Below are 19,740 nucleotides of genomic sequence, written 5' to 3'. Positions count from 1 at the left end.
GGGGATGTTTGACTATGTTAAACGTACTATTTAAATGTAAATTATTGTAGATCACTCCCAAGTCTAAAAGTATACCTTAGAACCTGACATTTTTAAAATCCTGATAAGATTCACAAACTTCCTGCTTTCTTCTGGTTTTAGGTCTCCGTTTTCTGTTGAAATTTACCATAGGAAATGATGGCATCAAAATTTCTCATTCAATTTTTTCCATGTCAACACTCACGGTGTAGCTGCAGACTCTGGCTATTAGGTGGCGTAGTGGAGGGATTTTTTTTTCCTGAGTTCTCTCTCTTTTTAATCCCAACTTGTGTGTAAAAAAATAAAATGTACTCACCAACTGACCGTGAGCAATGCCACGGACAATTTACTCACTTTCAAAGCTTTTTGAAATTTATGTCGCGAATACACCATTCTTTGTACATCTTCCTTTACTATAACTTACGGAATAACTTACTACATAGAGTGGATTCAGGAATTCTACTTGTAATCAGATGCTTGGGCCAGTTACAACTAAGCTGCAAGAGTAAAACAGGGTTGCGATGGGGATGAAACCTTGCTGCTAGTACGTTTGACTCTCCCCTCTCTCTGCTGCGAGGGAGGGAGTAGCTGCGTACTACTTTTACAGATCCACACAACCATGGTGTTCCTCTCAAGTCTGGTGCTTCAAGTATTTCCTCAGGATTAGTGGAATGTCCAGTTGGTCAATGGAATGCAGGCCGCTTAACAGTTTGAGGGACTTGCGGATGGCCATTCTGGTGAGAGACATCAAACATCTTGGCTGAGCTGGAAAATCAAATAGACATGAGTAAGTAAGTAGGTTACACACTGACAAGACTATTTTGGTCACGGTTTGACAGGCATAACAGTGCAGTTCCACCTGGAAGTAGATGGGCTTCTCCCGGTCTTTCAGGTGTTCATTATAACAGTGGCTGAGTTCAGATCAGGAATTGAGCAGAATTGCCTATCTTCCTTTAATCATAGAATCCTGACAGTGATGAACATAGAACATAGAACATAGAAAATACAGCACAGAACAGGCCCTTCGGCCCACAATGTTGTGCCGAACCTTTGTCCTAGATTAATCATAGATTATCATTGAATTTACAGTGCAGAAGGAGGCCATTCGGCCCCTTGAGTCTGCACCAGCTCTTGGAAAGAGCACCCTACCCAAACTCAACACCTCCACCCACCACCAAGGGCAATTTGGACATTAAGGGCAATTTATCATTGGCCAATTCACCTAACCCGCACATCTTTGGACTGTGGGAGGAAACCGGAGCACCCGGAGGAAACCCACGCAGACACGGGGAGGACGTGCAGACTCCGCACAGACAATGACCCAAGCTGGAATCGAACCTGGGACCATGGATCTGTGAAGCAATTGTGCTATCCACAATGCTACCGTGCTGCCCTTAAGAACAAATAAATCTACACTATATCATTTTCCCGTAATCCATGTACCTATCCAACAGCTGCTTGAAGGTCCCTAATGTTTCCGACTCAACTACTTCCACAGGCAGTGCATTCCATGCCCCCACTACTCTCTGGGTAAAGAACCTACCTCTGATATCCCTCCTATATCTTCCACCTTTCACCTTAAATTTATGTCCCCTTGTAATGGTGTGTTCCACCTGGGGAAAAAGTCTCTGACTGTCTACTCTATCTATTCCCCTGATCATCTTATAAACCTCTATCAAGTCGCCCCTCATCCTTCTCCGCTCTAATGAGAAAAGACCTAGCACCCTCAACCTTTCCTCGTAAGACCTACTCTCCATTCCAGGCAACATCCTGGTAAATCTTCTTTGCACCTTTTCCAGAGCTTCCACATCCTTCCTAAAATGAGGCGACCAGAACTGTACACAGTACTCCAAATGTGGCCTTACCAAGGTTTTGTACAGCTGCATCATTACCTCATGGCTCTTAAATTCAATCCCTCTGTTAATGAACGCGAGCACACCATAGGCCTTCTTCACAGCTCTATCCACTTGAGTGGCAACTTTCAAAGATGTATGAACATAGACCCCAAGGTCTCTCTGCTCCTCCACAATGCCAAGAACTCTACCGTTAACCCTGTATTCCGCATTCATATTTGTCCTTCCAAAATGGACAACCTCACACATGAAGGAGTCCATTCGGCCCATCGAGCCCACACTGACCCTCTTAAAGAGCACCCCCTCCCCCCAAGGCCCATTCCCCCGCTCAACCCCACCCAACCTTTTTTGAGCACAGTACAAAGTCTTACAACACCAGGTTAAAGTCCAACAGGTTTGTTTCGATGTCACTAGCTTTCGGAGCGCTGCTCCTTCCTCAGGTGAATGAAGAGGTATGTTCCAGAAACATATATACAGACAAATTCAAAGATGCCAAACAATGCTTGGAATGCGACCATTAGCAGGTGATTAAATCTTTACAGATCCAGAGATGGGGTAACCCCAGGTTAAAGAGGTGTGAATTGTCTCAAGCCAGGACAGTTGGTAGGATTTTGCAGGCCAGATGGCCTTTTTTGACACTAAGGGGTAGTTTAGCATGGACAATCCATCTAACCTGCACACCTTTGGACTGTGGGAGGAAACCGGAGCGCCTGGAGGAAACCCACAGATACGGGGAAAATATGCAAACTGCACACAGGCAGTCACCAAAGGTCGGAATCAAACCTGGGTCCCTGATGCTGTGAGGCAACAGTGCTAATCACTGTGCCACCGCCACCCTTTTAAGTTTGTCTTTCCTGCTCCCCGATGGTGTTGACTCTTACTGAGATATGGTTTGACAGGCGTCAGAATGCCTCAGAAACCTTGCTCAACTCGGTCTTAGAAGCTGGTTTACTCATTCAACCAAAGGAGATAACGTTAAGAAATAGGAGCAGTAACAGACCATACAGCCCATCTTTCCTGTTGTACCATTCAATATGATGAACGTTTGCCTCAATTCCTTTCTCCCGTTTGCTCCCCAAATGCCCTGATTCCCTGAGTGACCAAGAATCTGAACATCTCAGCCTTAAATATATTTAACAATGGAACATCCTCAAATCTCTGGCATGGAGAAGTCCAAAGATTTACAACCACCTGAGTGAAGAAATTTCTCTTGATCTCAGTCTGAAATGATTGGTCCATTATCTTTTTATTTTTTTTAAATAAGTTTTCATAAAATATCAATAACAAAATGAGAAAGAAAAAAAGAACCCAACAGGGGTAAGTACAAAACACAACCTAAAAAAGCAACCCCCCAAACCCCTCCCCCCCGTACCTAAATAATAAATTAACATTAACACCCCGACTTAAGACAACAGGTGTGTACACCCCCTCAGACCCTTCCAGTGTAAATAACATAAACAAAAATAAAGTAAACCCCCCCCACCCCGCGCTGCTGCTGCTATTGACCAATGTCTAGCGTTCTGCCAGAAAGTCTAAGAACGGTTGCCACCGCCTAAAGAACCCTTGTCCCGACCCTCTCAAGGCGAATTTCACCCTCTCCAATTTAATGAACCCTGCCATATCGCTGATCCAGGATTCCACACTTGGGGGCCTCGTATCTTTCCACTGAAGGAGAATCCTCCGCCGGGCTACCAGGGACGCAAAGGCCAGAATTCCAGCCTCTTTCGCCTCCTGCACTCCCGGCTCCTCTGCCACCCCAAATATTGCGAGCTCCCAGCCCGGTTTGACCCTGGATCCTACCACCCTCGACACCGTCCTCGCTACGCCCTTCCAAAATTCCTCCAGCGCTGGGCATGCCCAGAACATATGGGTGTGATTTGCTGGGCTCCCTGAGCACCTAACACACCTGTCCTCACCCCCAAAGAACCTGCTCATCCTTGTCCCAGTCATGTATGCCCTGTGCAGCACCTTAAACTGTATGAGGCTGAGCCTTGCGCATGAAGAGGAAGAGTTCACCCTCCCTAGGGCATCTGCCCACGTCCCCTCTTCGATCTCCTCTCCCAACTCCTCCTCCCACTTACCTTTCAACTCCACCACCGAGGCCTCCTCCTGCATCCCCTGGTAAGTTTCCGAGATCTTCCCCAATCCCACCCACCCCCCCGAGAGCACCCTGTCCTGTACTGTGTGTGGCAGTAGCCGTGGGAATTCCACCACCTGCCGTCTGGCAAACGCCCTTACCTGTAAGTACCTGAAGGTGTTCCCCGGGGGGGAGCCCGTACTTCTCCTCCAGCTCACCCAAGCTCGCGAACTTCCCGTCCACAAACAGGTCCCCTAACGTTCGTATGCCTGCCGTGTGCCACCCCGAAAACCCTCCACCTGTTCTTCCTGGGGCGAACCGGTGGTTCCCCCCGTAATGGGGTCCACGCCGAGGCCCTAACTTCCCCCCTATGCCGCCTCCACTGCCCCCAAATTTTGAGGGCCGCCACCACCACCGGGCTCGTGGTATACCTCCTTGGAGGGAGCGGCAGCGGCGCCGTTGCCAGCGCCCCCAGACTCGTACCCACACAGGACGCCGTCTCCAGCCTCTTCCATGCAGCCCCCTCCCCCTCCATCACCCACTTGCGCACCATTGTCGCATTGGCGGCCCAGTAGTACCCACAGAGGTTGGGCAGCGCCAGCCCCCCCCTATCTCTACTCCGCTCCAGGAACACCCTTCTCACCCTCGGAGTCCCTCGCGCCCACACAAACCCCATTATACTCCTGTTAACCCGCCTGAAAAAAGCCTTCGGGATAAACACGGGGAGGCACTGGAACAGGAAAACCTTGGGAGCACCGTCATTTTGATTGACTGCACCCTACCCGCCAGGGACAGCGGCAACGCGTCCCACCTCTTGAACTCCTCCATTTGCTCCACCAGCCTTGTAAAATTAAGCCTATGCAGGGCCCCCCAGCTCCTGGCCACTTGGACCCCCAAATATCTGAAATTCCTCTCCGCCCTTTTTAGTGGGAGCTCGCCAATTCCCCTCTCCTGGTCCCCTAGCTGAACTACGAACAGCTCGCTCTTCCCCATATTGAGCTTGTACCCCGAAAAGTCCCCGAATTCCCTAAGCATCATTACCTCTGGCATTCCTCCCACCGGGTCCGCCACATACAGCAGCAGGTCGTCCGTATAAAGCGACACCCTGCGCTCCTCCCCACCCCGCACCAACCCCCTCCAGTTCCTCGACTCTCTCAGTGCCATAGCCAGGGGTTCAATCGCCAGTGCGAAGAGCAGGGGGGACAGGGGACACCCCTGTCTCGACCCTCGGTGCAACCGAAAGTACTCGGACCTCCTCCTATTTGTTGCCACACTCGCCATCGGGACCTCGTACAACAGCCTAACCCACCTGACAAACCCCTCCCCAAACCCGAACCGCTTCAGCACCTCCCACAGGTACCCCCACTCTACCCTATCGAAGGCTTTCTCAGCGTCCATCGCCACCACTATCTCCGCCTCCCCCTCCCTCGCCGGCATCATGATAACGTTCAAAAGCCTCCGCACATTCGCGTTCAACTGTCTCCCCTTCACAAACCCCGTCTGGTCTTCATGGATGATCTGCGGCACACAATCCTCAATCCTCGTGGCTAAGATCTTCGCCAGCACCTTGGCATCTACATTTAGCAAGGAAATCGGTCTGTAAGACCCACATTGCAGGGGATCCTTGTCCCGCTTCAGGATCAAGGAGATCAGTGCCCGGGACATCGTCGGGGGTAATGCCCCCCCCCCTCCCTTGCCTCATTAAAGGTCCTAACTAACAGCGGGCCCAACAGGTCCATATATTTTTTATAGAACTCGACCGGGAAACCATCCGGCCTGGTGCCTTCCCCGCCTGCATGCTTCCTATCCCTTTGATCGGCTCCTCCAGCCCAATCGGGACCCCTAGTCCCGCCACCAGTCCCTCTTCCACCTTTGGAAACCTCAATTGGTCCAGGAAACGGCCCATCCCTCCCTCCTCCTGTGGGGGCTCGGATCGGTACAATTCCTCGTAAAAGTCCCCGAAGACCCCATTGATGCCAACCCCACTCCGCACCACGCTCCCTCCCCTGTCCTTAACTCCCCCGATCTCCCTAGCTATGTCCCGCTTCCGAAGCTGATGCGCCAGCATCCGGCTTGCCTTTTCCCCATACTCGTAGACCGCCCCCTGGGCCTTCCTCCACTGCACCTCCGCCTTCCTGGTGGTCACCAGGTCGAATTCGGCCTGGAGGCTGCGCCTCTTCCTCAACAATCCTTCCTCAGGTTCTTCCGCATACCTCCTGTCTACCCTCACCATCTCCCCCACCAGCCTCTCCCTCTCCCCCCGCTCCCTCCGCTCCTTGTGGGCCCTGATGGAGATCAGCTCTCCCCTCACCACCGCCTTCAGTGCCTCCCATACCATCCCCACTCGGACCTCCCTGTTGTCGTTGATCTCCAAGTACCTCTCTATACTTCCTCGGACCCGCTCGCTCACCTCCTCGTCCGCTAACAGCCCCACCTCCAAGCGCCACAGCGGGCGCTGGTCCCTCTCCTCCCCCATCTCCAAGTCCACCCAATGCGGGGCGTGGTCCGAAATGGCTATTGCTGAATACTCGGTATCCTCTACTCTCGCTATCAGCGCCCTACTCAAAACGAAAAAGTCGATTCGAGAATAAGCCTGATGGACATGTGAGAAGAATGAAAATTCCCTAGCCCCCAGCCTTGCAAATCTCCAAGTGTCCACCCCTCCCATTTGGTCCATAAATCCCTCAACACTCTAGCCGCCGCCGGCTTCCTACCGGTCCTAGACCTGGAGCGATCCAGTGCCGGATCCAACACCGTGTTAAAGTCTCCCCCCATTATCAGGCCCCCCACTTCCAAGTCTGGGATCCGACCCAACATACGCCGCATAAAACCCGCATCGTCCCAGTTCGGAGCCTACACATTGACCAGTACCACCCTCTCTCCCTGCAACTTACCACTTACCATTATGTACCTACCGCCATTATCTGCCACAATGCTCGACGCCTCGAATAACACCTTCTTTCCCACCAAGATCGCCACCCCTCGATTTTTGGCATCTAGCCCCGAGTGAAACACCTGACCTACCCACCCTTTCCTTAGTCTTACCTGGTCTGCCACCTTTAGGTGTGTCTCCTGGAGCATAACCACATCCGCCTTGAGCCCCTTCAGGTGCGCGAACACGCGGGCCCGCTTAACCGGCCCATTCAGTCCCCTTACATTCCAGGTTATCAGCCCGATTAGGGGGCTACCCGCCCCCCTCCCCTGCCGACTAGCCATGACCCCCTCCTCGGCCAGCCACGCGCCCGCACCCCACACCCGGCCCGTTCCCCACAGCGGCATACCCCCGTCTCGACCCACCCCACTCGCTCCAGCTCCTCCTTGATCTTAGCAGCAGCAACTCGATTCCCCCCCCGGCTAGGACCCATCCTAGCTGGTTTACTCCACCCATTGCACTTCCGCAAGTCAGCTGACTCCTGCTGACCCCGGCCACTCCCGCCTCCCCTTCGACTCCTCCCATTGTGTGGCACACCCTCCTCTCCCGCTCCCCATTCACAGGCCCTCCCCCTCCGTTCTAAGCGCGGGAAACAATCCTCGCTTCCCCGCCCCGGTCCAGTCCCCCCCAGTCTTCGGCGCGGGAAAAAAATCCCGCGCTCTCCACCTACCAGGCCCCGCCACCAACCAAAACAGTGCCCAACCCGCCCCATCCACCCTCCCCAACCCGAAAGAGAAAAACACAGAGAAAAATAAACCCAAAACAATGCAAAGGCCCCCCCCACCCCGAACCAAAAATAGGCATAACATATCCACCGCAGTCCCCAATCGCCCATCCCGACCCTCAGTCTGTGTCCAGCTTCTCGGCCTGAACAAAGGCCCACGCCTCCTCCGGAGACTCAAAATAATGGTGCCGGTCCTTGTAGGTAACCCACAATCGTGTCGGCTGCAACATGCCAAACTTCACCCCCTTCCTGTGCAGCACCGCCTTCACTCGATTGTACCCGGCCCTCCTCTTCGCCACCTCCGCACTCCAGTCCTGATATATCCGAACCTCCGCGTTCTCCCACCTGCTGCTCCTCTCCTTCTTGGCCCACCTGAGCACACACTCCCGATCGACGAACAGATGGAACCGCACCAGCACTGCCCGCGGAGGCTCGTTAGCCTTGGGCCTCCTCGCCAACACACTATGGGCCCCTTCCAGCTCCAGGGGCCCCTGGAAGGACCCCGCTCCCATCAGCGAGTTTAACATGGTGACCACATAGGCCCCCACGTCCGGCTCTCCAGGAGGCCCAGAATCCGCAGATTCTTCCGCCTCGACCGATTCTCCATCTCCTCGAACCGCTCCTGCCATTTCTTGTGGAGCGCCTCGTGCGCCTCCACCTTTACCGCCAGGACTAAGATCTCGTCTTCATTGACAGAGATCTTTTGTTGAGCCTCTCGGATCGCCACCCCCTGGGCCGTGTGTCTCCAGCAGCTTATCAATAGAAGCCTTCATTGGCTCTAGCAGGTCCTTTTTAATCTCTCTGAGGCAGCGCTGGATACCCTCCTGTTGCTCCTCCGCCCACTGCCTCCACGCTGCCTGGTCTCCGCCCGCCGCCATTTTGTCCTTCTTCCCTCCCTTCTTCTGGTCCACCACCACCTTTTTTGTCACCCCGCTCCTAGTTAAAGCCATATACTGACGGGGAACTATTATTAACTCCTTCCCACACCGGGAAACGTCGAAAAAGTGCCCTTGGGGGCCCTGAAAAGAGCCCAAAAGCCTCGAGAGGGAATCCTTTTGGCAGTGTTCGCTTCACCAATCTGCCCCAAAATGTCCGTGGAAACTCCTGAAAAAGGTCTAAGTGTCCGTTCCAGATGGGAGCTGCCGAATGCGTGACCTACTCCTCCATGGCCGCCACCGGAAGCCTCGTCCCCGCTTCTTCAGTGGCCCTGGTGAGATCTTTTCATAGTTGTTCCCTCTGCTGTTAGAATTCACTTTTGATAAAGGTCCTCAGGACTGCAGCTTTAAGCTTGCCCTTCCCCCGCTGGCATGCTGCAAACTGCTGCAAATGCTGTTTATCCTGTTGCAGCCAAATCTTCCACTGCTTCTGCCGGGCCTGGCAGCCAAAAGACACAACACTCCTGGGGGACACCATCAGGGGAGTATTGCAGTCCTCTTGCCACTCCGGGAAATGTCAAACAAATGCCGTGGGGGCCCTGTAAAAGAGCCCAAAAGTCCGTTCCAAGCGGGAGCTACCAAATATGTGACCTAGCTCTGCATAGCCGCACCCGGAAGTCGATTGGTCCATTATCCTGAGACTGTCACCACGTGTTCTAGATTCCCCGACTAGCGGGAAACAGCCTCTAGGTGTCTTGCCTGTCAAACCTCTTCAGAATCTTGTACGTTTCAATGAGATCACCTCTCACACTTCTAAAATCCAGAGAATACAGACCCAATTGACATCAGAGGCGAATCCTCTCATCCCAGGAACCAATCCAGTGAACCTTCACTTTACCGCCTCCAATTCAAGCATATCCTTCCTTAAAAATGAAGACAAAACGGCACACAGTATTTTAGGTGTGGTCTCACCAAAGTGCAATTGTTGCAAAGCTTCCATATTCATACTCCAATAACCTTGCAATAAAGGCCAACAAGCCATTTTTTCTTCCTAATTGTTTGCTGTATCTGCACGCTACATTTCTGTGTTTCATATATGAGTACACCCAAGTCTTTCTTTGAACCTCAATATTTACAGGTTTCATACCTTTAACAAAAGTTCTGCTTTTCTATTCTTATTGCCAACATGAAAAATCTCACACTTACCCCTCATTATACTCCATCTACCACCATGTTACCCACTCACTTAACCTGTTGAGATCTCTTTGCAGCTTCTCTTTGTCCTCCCCACAGCTTCGATTGCCACTGAGCTTTGTATCATCAGCCTATTTAGGTATATTATTCACCCCTATACTTATCTAAACCATTTATATAGGCTGTACATGGCTGAGAGTCCAGCATTGATCCTTGTGGCATTCCACTAGTTACACCTTGCAACTTGAAAGTGCCCCATTTATTCGTACTCTTTGCTTCCTGTCCATTACCAAATCCCCTATCCGTGCTAATATATTACCCCTAACTCACGAATGCTTATCATAGAATCCCTAAGTGCAGAAGGAGGCCGTTCGGCTCATCGAGTCTGCACCGACCCTTCGAATGTGCAGTATACCCATGTCCACCCCGCTCTATCCCAATAACCTAACCTGCATATCCCTGAACACGAAGGAGCAATTTAACATGGCCAATCCACCTAACCTGCACATCTTTGGACTGTCGGAGGAAACCAGAACACCTGGAGGAAACCTACGCAGACACAGGGAGAATGTAGAAACTCCACACAGTTAGTGATCCAAGACCGGAATTGAACCTGGGTCCCTGGTGCTGTTAGGCAGCAGTGCTAACCACTGAGCCACCGTGCAGTCCCCTCTGGTGAGTAAACCTTTTGTGGCACCTTATCAAATGCCTTTTGTAAATCCAAGTTTACAACATATACTGGTTATCCTTTGTCTACCATACTAGTTACATCCTCAAAAAAGAAATAAATTTGACAAACAGGATTTCTCTTCATAGAACCATGCTGACGTTGTCTGCATAAAGGAATTTCCCAGTGGGTGGCCACTGGAGAGTGGAAGGAGAGAAATCTCTGTCTGATTTTTCTCCTTTATTTCAAAACAGGCCAGTGCAGTCAATTGTTGCACTGAATTGCTGTCCAACCAAGGAACGTAGAAAGAGGAGGCCATTCAGTGCCTTGGTCTTGTTCCACTATTCAATTAGCATGTCTGCATCTTAACTCCATCCACCGACTTTGGTTCCACAGCCCCTTAGTACTGCAAAATTTATCAATCTGTTTCTAAATTTTCAATTGACAGAGCCCATGCCGAGCCCCCAGCCTCAGCTTTTTGGAGACAAGGGCTCCAAGATTTCGCTACCTCCCATCCCCAATCGGACCCCTCTACAACTGGATTTCCCCTGCTTGCAAACAGACCCCCTTGACCACCACTCATCTATTACCCAGAGCTCTCCCACCCCATTCCCCACACTCCCATTAGATCCAACTGCTCTCTCAGCCTGTGACTTTGTAGTGCAGGCTCTCCCACCCCAAAGGCAGCCAACCTGTCAATCAGGCTAGACGCAATAAAATTTAGAAACTGCAAGCCATTCGGGGAACCCATATTTTTTGTTTTCCTAACCTCAAAACAGATTCCTTGGTCTTGCCTCACCTCCAGGGTTACATTTGGCCGTATCTCCTTTTCTTTATTTTTTCATGGGATATGGACATTGTTGGCAAGGCCAGCATTGTTGCCCATCCCTGATTGCCTTTAAACAGACCCTGCTAGGCCATTTCAGAGGGCAGTTAAGCATTAAGCCACATTGCTGTGAGTCTGGAGTCACAAATAGGCCAGTCCAGATAGTACATTAATGAACCAAATGGGTTTTCACAACGAGATAGCTTTGTGATGATAGTTTCATGGTGACCATTACTGAGACTAGCTTTATATTCCAGATTTGTTAATTGAATTTAAATTCCACCAGTTGCATGGTGGGATTTGAACCCATGTCCTCAGGGCATTATCCTGAGTCTCTGGATTACTAGCTCAGCAACATTACCACAACACCACTGTTTCCTCTCTTACCTGTGGCTCGGGCTAGGAGTTCTGCTGCTTTGTTCTGCTGTGTATTTTTTACTTGGGTTTGGCCTGGTAGGTAAAGGTTTGCTCCAAAGTCTATGAGTAGCTGGATGTACTGAGGCCCACAACCGTACCTGAGGCACATCTCCAGGACTGTTTTTGGTTGTTTGATCCTTGCTAAGAGTCTCTGCTCTGTACAGTTGAAGTTGGGGTCCGCCCCATACAAGAGAAGCAGCCGAAAGCAGTCATAATGCCTGTACACTGAAGCAAGGTAGAGTGGGCCGCTGCAGGCACAGGCATTGGATGCCCACTCTGGCACCTTGGATCGCACATTGACTTCAGCTCCGTACTCCAGCAACGCTCGCAAAATGTCCACATCCCCTTCCCTGGCAGCGGTTAGTACAGGTGAGCAGTTGTTGTAGATGCTACCATTTGGGTTGGCCCCTGCTCTGAGAAGAGAGCGGACACACTGCAAGTGCCTGCCACTCACAGCCGTGAACAAAGGGGTTTGGGCTTTCACATCCAAACTATCTACTTCGGCACCGTGGTTCAAGAGGACCTCCAGGCAGTTCAGGTGGCCCTTGGAGGCTGCCAAACGCAAGGGGGTACCCGGGACCCCCCAGCCACTCCGGTTATTGATGAACTGAGTGTACCTCTCCTGGGACAAGAGCTCAGCCAAAAGTTTAGCATCATTTCTGGAGACAGCTTGGTTGATTTGATTGACCTCAGCGTTGTCATCTTGATTTCTAGGCTGGAGCATCGAGAAGATCTTACTGATGTCCACCAAGCTCATCTTCATCGGGCTCATGATCTGGTCCACTTTCAGCATGCTGTTGGATTCTCTATCAGGCCAGTATCACACAGAGGCATTCATGATGTTACTCGTTACGCCTGCAGGCTACGCTGACATTGTCCATGATGCAACATAGTGACGATTATGAGGTCAGGAAAGCAGAGTGTTGCATTGTCCCACTTCATTGGTTGGGTCGTGCAGAGCAAGAAGAAAGCACTTGTAATGCACAACCACGACAAAATTTGAATTGTCCCAGGTCCCATAAGAACTGGGCTGGCACTAAATCTGTCTGAATTTAGTTCTCAAGTATGTTTCTCCTTATGTGCTCTTGGATATCCGATTACGGAGGGTAAATTCCAGAGGCAAAAATGCATTTGCCAATGGTTATACTTGGCAGTATTGTGAAAGTATTGTGGGCAGCACAGTGGGCAGCACGGTAGCACAAGTGGCTAACACTGTGGCTTCAAAGGTCCCCAGTTCGATTCCCTGCTGGGTCACTGTCTGTGCGGAGTCTGCGTGGGTTTCCTCTGGCTGCTGTGGTTTCCTCCCATAGTCCAAAGATGTGCAGGTTAGGTAGATTGGCCATGCTAAATTGCCCTTAGCGTCCAAAAAGGTTAGGAGGGGTTATTGGGTTACGGGGATAGAGTGGAAGTGAGGGCTTAAGTGGTTCGGTGTAGACTCGATGGGCCGAATGGCCTCCTTCTGCACTGTATGTTCTATGAAATGGTGGTGCAAGGGTTATTGTACCAACAGCAATCCACTGGCTATCAGATAGAGATATGACAGTACAGATGGCAACAAAATAAAAGTTATCAATAAATTCTTCAAAGCATCTTTTTACTGAGTTACTAATGGCTCCTCATGTCTGTCAACCAGCCCAAGGAAAAGGTGTTCCAGCCACCCGTTTACATATACTGAATCACAGCCCCAGTGCTACGAGCATATTGGATTTTGCGGAGTATTCCACATTTATGATGTCACTGGGGGGAAAAAAGTGAAAATGCCACAAATGGAACACGCTTGTTTCAGTGTGATGAACTCAATACTTGGGAAAGAAAAAAGCTTGCATTTGTGGAGATATCCCTTTACACCAAAATAAAACTAAAGAGAGTACTGAAAAGAGGGGTAACTGGAGTGCCTACCTATGCCACCGTTTCTGGCTGAAATTGCTGTGGGGATGAAAGTCAGGTTAAAAACAAAGACAAGACAGACACTATTTGGGGATTTCAAGTTACAGCTTGTGGTCAGCAGCAAAACACAAAGGAGAAGAAGCAAATCTCCCTCAGGAAGAAGTCAGATTTTCTGTTTGGCAGAAAAAGAGACAGGAACTCTTTCTTGGAGGCAATGTGTGAGCTGGCTAAAATGGTCTAAAACCTCAAAAGATATGTGAATGACTTGGAGGTGCTAAAGAGCTGGCTGTTTTTTTAAAAACCACTGCAAACTGGGGTGTTATTGCCTGGTTGGTTTATTAACAGAATTCTGGAAAACTACAATATTACAATATTAGGTTGGCCGTGACCCGAGGTAGAGAGTGAGCATTGACATGCCCCTTGCTGATGATAATCATACCCATGAGACTCAAAGGTGAAAGCTGTTGTTGGATAGGACTCCTGACCTATCCTGTATGAATAAAAAACAGCCTATTGTGGAACTGTGCTGCCATGCCAGCCATGCTGAAAGGAAATGCACATACTTCGGTGTGACATATCTTTATTGTATCAAATGTTTTTAGTGAAATTCATCATTTCGATTGAAATGCCATTAATTTGTTAATGTATGCTTAAATTTATGTTGATTTTGGATTTGACTGTCACAGTAAAAGCTTTAAAAAGTGTAATTTTGTCCATCAACCCCTTCAGGGTTGTTTTGAGATTCTATTATTTTCAGGTTATTTGGTCGCTACGGGAATAGTAGCAGCTGATGCTCATGGAGGCATGGGATCTTAGCACTGGCATATGGAGCTATTTCCTGCTGGGCAGGTAACATTGAAATGCACCCCAAGTCCCCTTTTGGTTCCATAGCTCCAAAGATGGTTTAGCCTTGTCCAGTATTTATGTTTTCCAATTAGCATCCTAGTATTGGGTGGAAAATAACTGGACAAAAAAAGTGCAATAGAGCGTTTGGACGTGGGAATTATAAGTGTCATTTCAAAATTTGCAAGATGCACTAAATTGCAGGTGGCAGGATGTAATTAATACTGAGATGGACTGCAACAAAATACAAGCTGACATTAATAAATTTACAGAGCAGATGTGTAATTGGAAAATGTATTTCAATATAAATAAGAGTGAGTTGACAACTGATGCAAGAGGAGCTGTCACACGTGGTTGGAATCAGAAGGGGATGCTGCTGGACTTTCCCAAGGATTAAATGGATTTTGAAGCCTCTGAGCAGAACTCATGAGGGCTACATTTGCAGTTTCTATAGAGAGAAGGCAACAGAGACGGGAAACTAAGTAGGACGTGAAATAGGAGGAAGAAGAGAAGGAGGCAGACGAGGAAGAGGAAGTTGAATGGAGGAGGCATTTGGGACATCATCACTCTGGATGGGTGCTTCATCAGGCTATGGTTTCTCTGAAAATATCACTCACCATGGCTATTGCTGACCATAGCAGTGCCCTCTTACCCAAAATCCTGAAATAAAAGACAGCACAACAAAAAACATCTATTAACAACTTTGTGGTGAACCTCTGTAATAGGAGATGTAAGGTAGGACCTGCACTACAGGTTCGCCGGTAGCTCCTGCCGGCTGGCTCCGCCCACAGAGAACTGTATAAATATGCATGACCTCCAGTGCCCTGCCATTTCGCCAGCTGCAGCAGGAGGCCACGCATCTGACTGTAATAAAGCCACAGTTGTACCCAACTTTAGTCTTTGTGCAATTGATCGTGCATCAAACTTTATCCAACAACTTTACCCAATAATACGTACCTGTTTGAAATATTTAACTTTGTGCACTCCTTTACTGCCCGTCTTGCAGGCTCCTTTGTCTGTCCTAGTGTTGCTATAAGCAGTGCTAACCCAAGTCGCTGCAGCATGTCGCTGAAGGAAGATTGTTGACTTGCACTGGGGAGACTGCAGACGGACTTGTAAGATGACATCTAGCACCTGTGAATCATGAGGGCCCAACTTTGGATTGCAGCACATCAAGTCATCTGGGCTGCGTGGCAGAGAGGCCTCGCCAAGGGCATGAGCCAACTGGTAGTGTAAGGCATGAATGCTGCCTTTGTGAGAGCAGTCAACGGAGTTACACCACAGTGGCACTGGCACTCCCCCAGGGCCCATCTCAATCCTAGTGATCTGCTGGAGCACAGATAATTGGACAGCTGAGAGAGCCTACATGCTCCTTTGAGTGTTAGGGGCTGGTTTAGCACAGTGGGCTAAACAGCTGGCTTGTAATGCAGAACAAGGTCAGCAGCGCGGGTTCAATTCCCATACCGGCATCCCCGAACAGGCACTGGAATGTGGCGACTAGGGGTTTTTCACAGTAACTTCATTGAAGCCTATTTGTGACAATAAGTGATTATTATCGTGCCCGCAGCCATGGCACCAAGCTGGACTTGAACGCTAATGGGCATGAACTTCATGATCTTGTTCTGAGCTTCCGCTGCAATACACAGACAATGTCTACCTGCTCGACCACTTCCTGCACTCCAATGGAAACGGAGACATCAGCCTATGGAAGGTGAGCCATGGCAAGGTCCTCAAGTGCCGCCAGAGCTGGTTGCCATTTCAACGCTCCAGTCTCTGCCGGAAGCCCTGTGCCAAACGAAATGCTTCCTCCTCCGTGTTCGACAGTGACAGCAGGCCCAATGCACCAGGCATCTTTGAGTGCACACCCATCAGCCCTTTACTGTAGGCTATCCCATCAAAACCCTCAGAGGATTGGTGCAGCCAAATGGCGTCCTTCTGCACTGTAGGAATTCTATCCAAGTCCTCCGCAGCAGAATCATAGAATTATTACAGCGCAGGAGACCATTCGGCCCATCACATCTGCACCGGCTCTCCAAATGAGCATCATGACTTAGTATCATTCTCCTGCCTTTTCCCGGAACCCTGAACATTGTTTATATTCAAGTAATCATCTTGTTTATATTCAAGTAATCATCTAATGTCCTCCTGATTGAACTTGCTTGTGCCACACTTCCAGGTCGTCCATTTCAGGGCCAAACCACTTGCTCTGTGAAAAGGTTTTCATCACATCACATCTCGGGTGCAACCTCACCCTCCATCGAGTTGGCACCTGCACTGCACTTTCCCTCTGGCCTGGCTCATCAGGTGCTGATCCTGTCTTGATACTACCCTGTAAAGGCCACAGTGCCAGCGGCTGAGCTGGTGCCGCAATTGTTAGATGGTTCTTCTTCCTGAGATGTCGACTCTGGCTAGATGCTGCACTGACTGGCCATTCTATTGTTCTTGAAAGCAGAAACTCGGGGTTGGGTGAGCGAAAGGGAGTTGAGTGGAAAGCATGGTCCATGGTCACACCATGTACAACCTGCACCTCACGCCAGATTGTGGGATAAGGGTCAGGTGGGATTTGAGGAGGTGCATAGCAGGAATAAACTGTCAGCCTGGATGTTCTTGGCAACGCTGGCCCAATAATTTGCAGTGTCGTCATGTCCAAGAGTCTCAGGTGCAGACGTTCTTCCCTGCCGGTTCTTTGCTGCTCCCTCCTATTATGTGCAATCTTGTCTTGCAAGAGGAGTGCAGTGAGGGTGTTGCAGTTTGTTTGGGTGATTTGCCTGGCAAAGCTGGAAGTATGTACAAACTGTAAATTCTGGGGCTTCCAGGATTACGAAGTACGTGAAGGTGAGGTTGGAGCATCAAAATGTTTGGCAGAAGTCCTGATTGCTGATTGGGGGCCATCATGCATTGTGTAGTGTGTGATGTTTGTGGTGCAGTGGTTATTGTATGACATGTGAAGATGTATTCACGGACCTTGATGGACCCATGTCAAGTTCATTGGAACTTCATCTTGCATTGCAACCAGGTCCTCAGGGACAGACTCCATGAGTTGATCTCTGTGGTTGGTTAAGTGTTCTCATAGACATAGACACCCTACAGTGCAGGAGGCCATTCAGCCCATCGAGTCTGCACTGGACCTTGGAAAGAGCACCCTACTTATGCCCATGCCTCCACCCTATCCCCATAACCCAGTCACCCTGCCTAGGCTTTTGGACACTACGGAGCAATTTAGCATAGCCAAACCACCTAACCTGCACATCATTGGACTGAGAGAGGAAACCGGAGCACCCGGAGGAAACCCATGCAGACACTGGGAGAAAGTGAAAACTCCACGCAGTCACCTGAGACCTGAATTGAACCCGGATCCCTGGAGCTGTGAGGCAGCACTGCTAACCACTGTGCTGCCCCTTTTGCAATGTGTGCCTGATGGTCTCCTGGCCTATGGAAACATGACCTCTCTCCTCCTTTCCATCTCCTGGAACAAGGCCCCCACTGTTGCATCAGAGAAACCGGAAGCCCTCTATATGGTCTGTTCCTCCATGGTCTGTCCCATTCCTTTTCTGAAATGCTTTCACAAACAGTTCCACATAATAAAATAAAGAATAAGGACAGAGAATGTGGAGTCAGTGGACAAGTGATAGGCTTGCTAGCTGGCTTCAGGGCAGAAAGCAGAGAGTCAGAGACGCTTGGAAGGTGTGGTCTAAAGAGCATTGGTGAGTTGCTGCAGTGCGTCCTGTAGACGCTACACACTGCTGCTGCTGTGCGTTGGTGGTGGAGGAAGTGAATGCTTGTGGATGGGGTGCCAATCAAGCGGGCTGCTTTGTCCTACATGGTGTTGAGCTTCTTGAGTGTTGTTGAAACTGTACTCATCCAGGCAAGTGAAGAGTATTCCATTACATTCTTGACTTTTGCCTTGTAGATGGTGGACAGGATTTGGGGAGTCAGGCGAGATACTCACCTCAGGATTCCATACCTCCGACCTGCTCTCGTAGCCACAGTATTTATATGGCTCGTCCAGTTCAGTTTCTGGCCAATGGTAACCCACAGGATGTTTATAGTGGGGGATTCAGCGATGGTCATGCCATTTTCCCATCTGCTCTTCCTTAATTCCCAAGAGACCAAAAATCTATGGCAGCCTGAAATATATTCAACAATGGAGCATCCGAGACCTCTGGGGTTGAGAATTCCAAAGATTCAGAACCCTTTGAGTGAATTGAGTAAGGAGGGTAAGGGATAGGATGGGTGAGTGAAGGAGTATGGTCAGTAAGGGGGTATGGTGGATGAGGGGGAAGGGTAGGTTAGGGGTGACCAGGTGGGGTGGGTGAAGGGGGTAGAGTGGGTGAGGTGAGATTCGGTGGAAGTTGGGGTGGTCAGGAAGAATTTTGGGGGTCAGAGGAAAATGTTGGGATATGGGGAGTTGGGGTGTCAGGGAAGAGTTGGGATGTCATGGGGAGTTGGGTGGTCAGGGGATTTGAGACGGTCAAGGGGACTTGGGGGTTCAGGGGGATCGACAGGGTCAGGGAGAGTTGGGGGATCAGGGGAAATTGGGGGAGGTCAGAGGAATTGGAGGGGTCAGGGGAATTGAAGGGGTCAGGTGGAATTGGAGGGTCGGGGGAGTTGGGGGGTCGGGGGAGTTGGAGGATCAGGGGGAATTGGGGTGGGTCAGAGGTGAGTTGGGATGGGTTCAGAGGTAAGTCGGAGGGGCAGGCGGAATTGGGGATGCCAGAAAGGGTTGGGGGCTCAGCAGAAGCTGGGGGGCTCAGGGTGGTTGGGGGAAGCTGGCGAGGGGGGGGTCGGGTCAGATGGAGGTAAGAGGGTGAATTGGGGGTCGGGTGGGTGGTTGGGGGGGGGGGGGGTGGGATTGGGGTCGGGGGGTGTTTGGGGGTCGGGGGAAGTGGTTGGGAGTTGGGGAGGGGTTAGGGGTGTTTGGGGGTAGGGGGGTGGTTGGGAGTCGGGGAAGGGTTGGGGGGTGGTTGGGAGTCGGGGAGGGGTCGGGGGTGTTTGGGGGTCGGTTGAGTGTTGGGAGTGGTTGGGGGGGGGATTGGGATCGGGGGGTGTTTGGGGTCGGGGGAGTGTTGGGAGTCAGGGAGGGGTTGGGGGTAGGGGGGGTGGTTGAGAGTCGGGGAGGGGTCGGGGGTGTTTGGGGGTCGGGGGGTGGTTGGGAGTCGGGGAGGGGTTGGGGGTGTTTGGGAGTCGGGGAGGGGTTGGGGGTGTTTGGGGGTCGGGGGTGTTTGGGGTCAGGTGGGTGGTTGGGGGGGATTGGGGTCGGGGGTGTTTGGGGGTCGGGGGTGTTTGGGGGTCGGGGGAGTGTTGGGAGTCGGGGAGGGGTTGGGGGTGTTTGGGGGTCGGTTGGGAGTCGGGGAGGGGATGGGGGTGTTTGGGGGTCGGGGAGGGGTTGGGGGTGTTTGGGGGTCGGTTGGGAGTCGGGGAGGGGTT

General features: G+C 50.8%; 1 protein-coding gene across 2 annotated transcripts; it reads right to left on the bottom strand.

Annotated features, from left to right (window-relative positions):
- Window positions 1-467: 467 nt before the first annotated feature.
- Window positions 468-19,061, bottom strand: LOC140426648 (ankyrin repeat and SOCS box protein 12-like). Of its 2 annotated transcripts, none has more exons than XM_072511727.1 (2): window positions 11,554-12,417; window positions 468-783 (listed from the first exon to the last, which is right to left on the bottom strand). In XM_072511727.1, the coding sequence occupies exons 1-2, from the start codon at window positions 12,374-12,376 to the stop codon at window positions 650-652; spliced, it is 957 nt and encodes a 318-aa protein (XP_072367828.1). In that variant the 5' UTR covers window positions 12,377-12,417; the 3' UTR covers window positions 468-649. The 2 variants fall into 2 exon arrangements, 1 of the variants encoding a protein (XP_072367828.1); XR_011948245.1 differs by lacking the exon at window positions 11,554-12,417 and adding an exon at window positions 18,263-19,061 and having other exon boundaries at window positions 648-783.
- Window positions 19,062-19,740: the final 679 nt, after the last annotated feature.

Source organism: Scyliorhinus torazame, chromosome 7 (genome assembly GCF_047496885.1).
Source record: "Scyliorhinus torazame isolate Kashiwa2021f chromosome 7, sScyTor2.1, whole genome shotgun sequence".
In the NCBI taxonomy this organism is placed as follows: Eukaryota; Metazoa; Chordata; class Chondrichthyes; order Carcharhiniformes; family Scyliorhinidae; genus Scyliorhinus; species Scyliorhinus torazame.
This window is presented reverse-complemented; position numbering and strand designations above follow the sequence as displayed.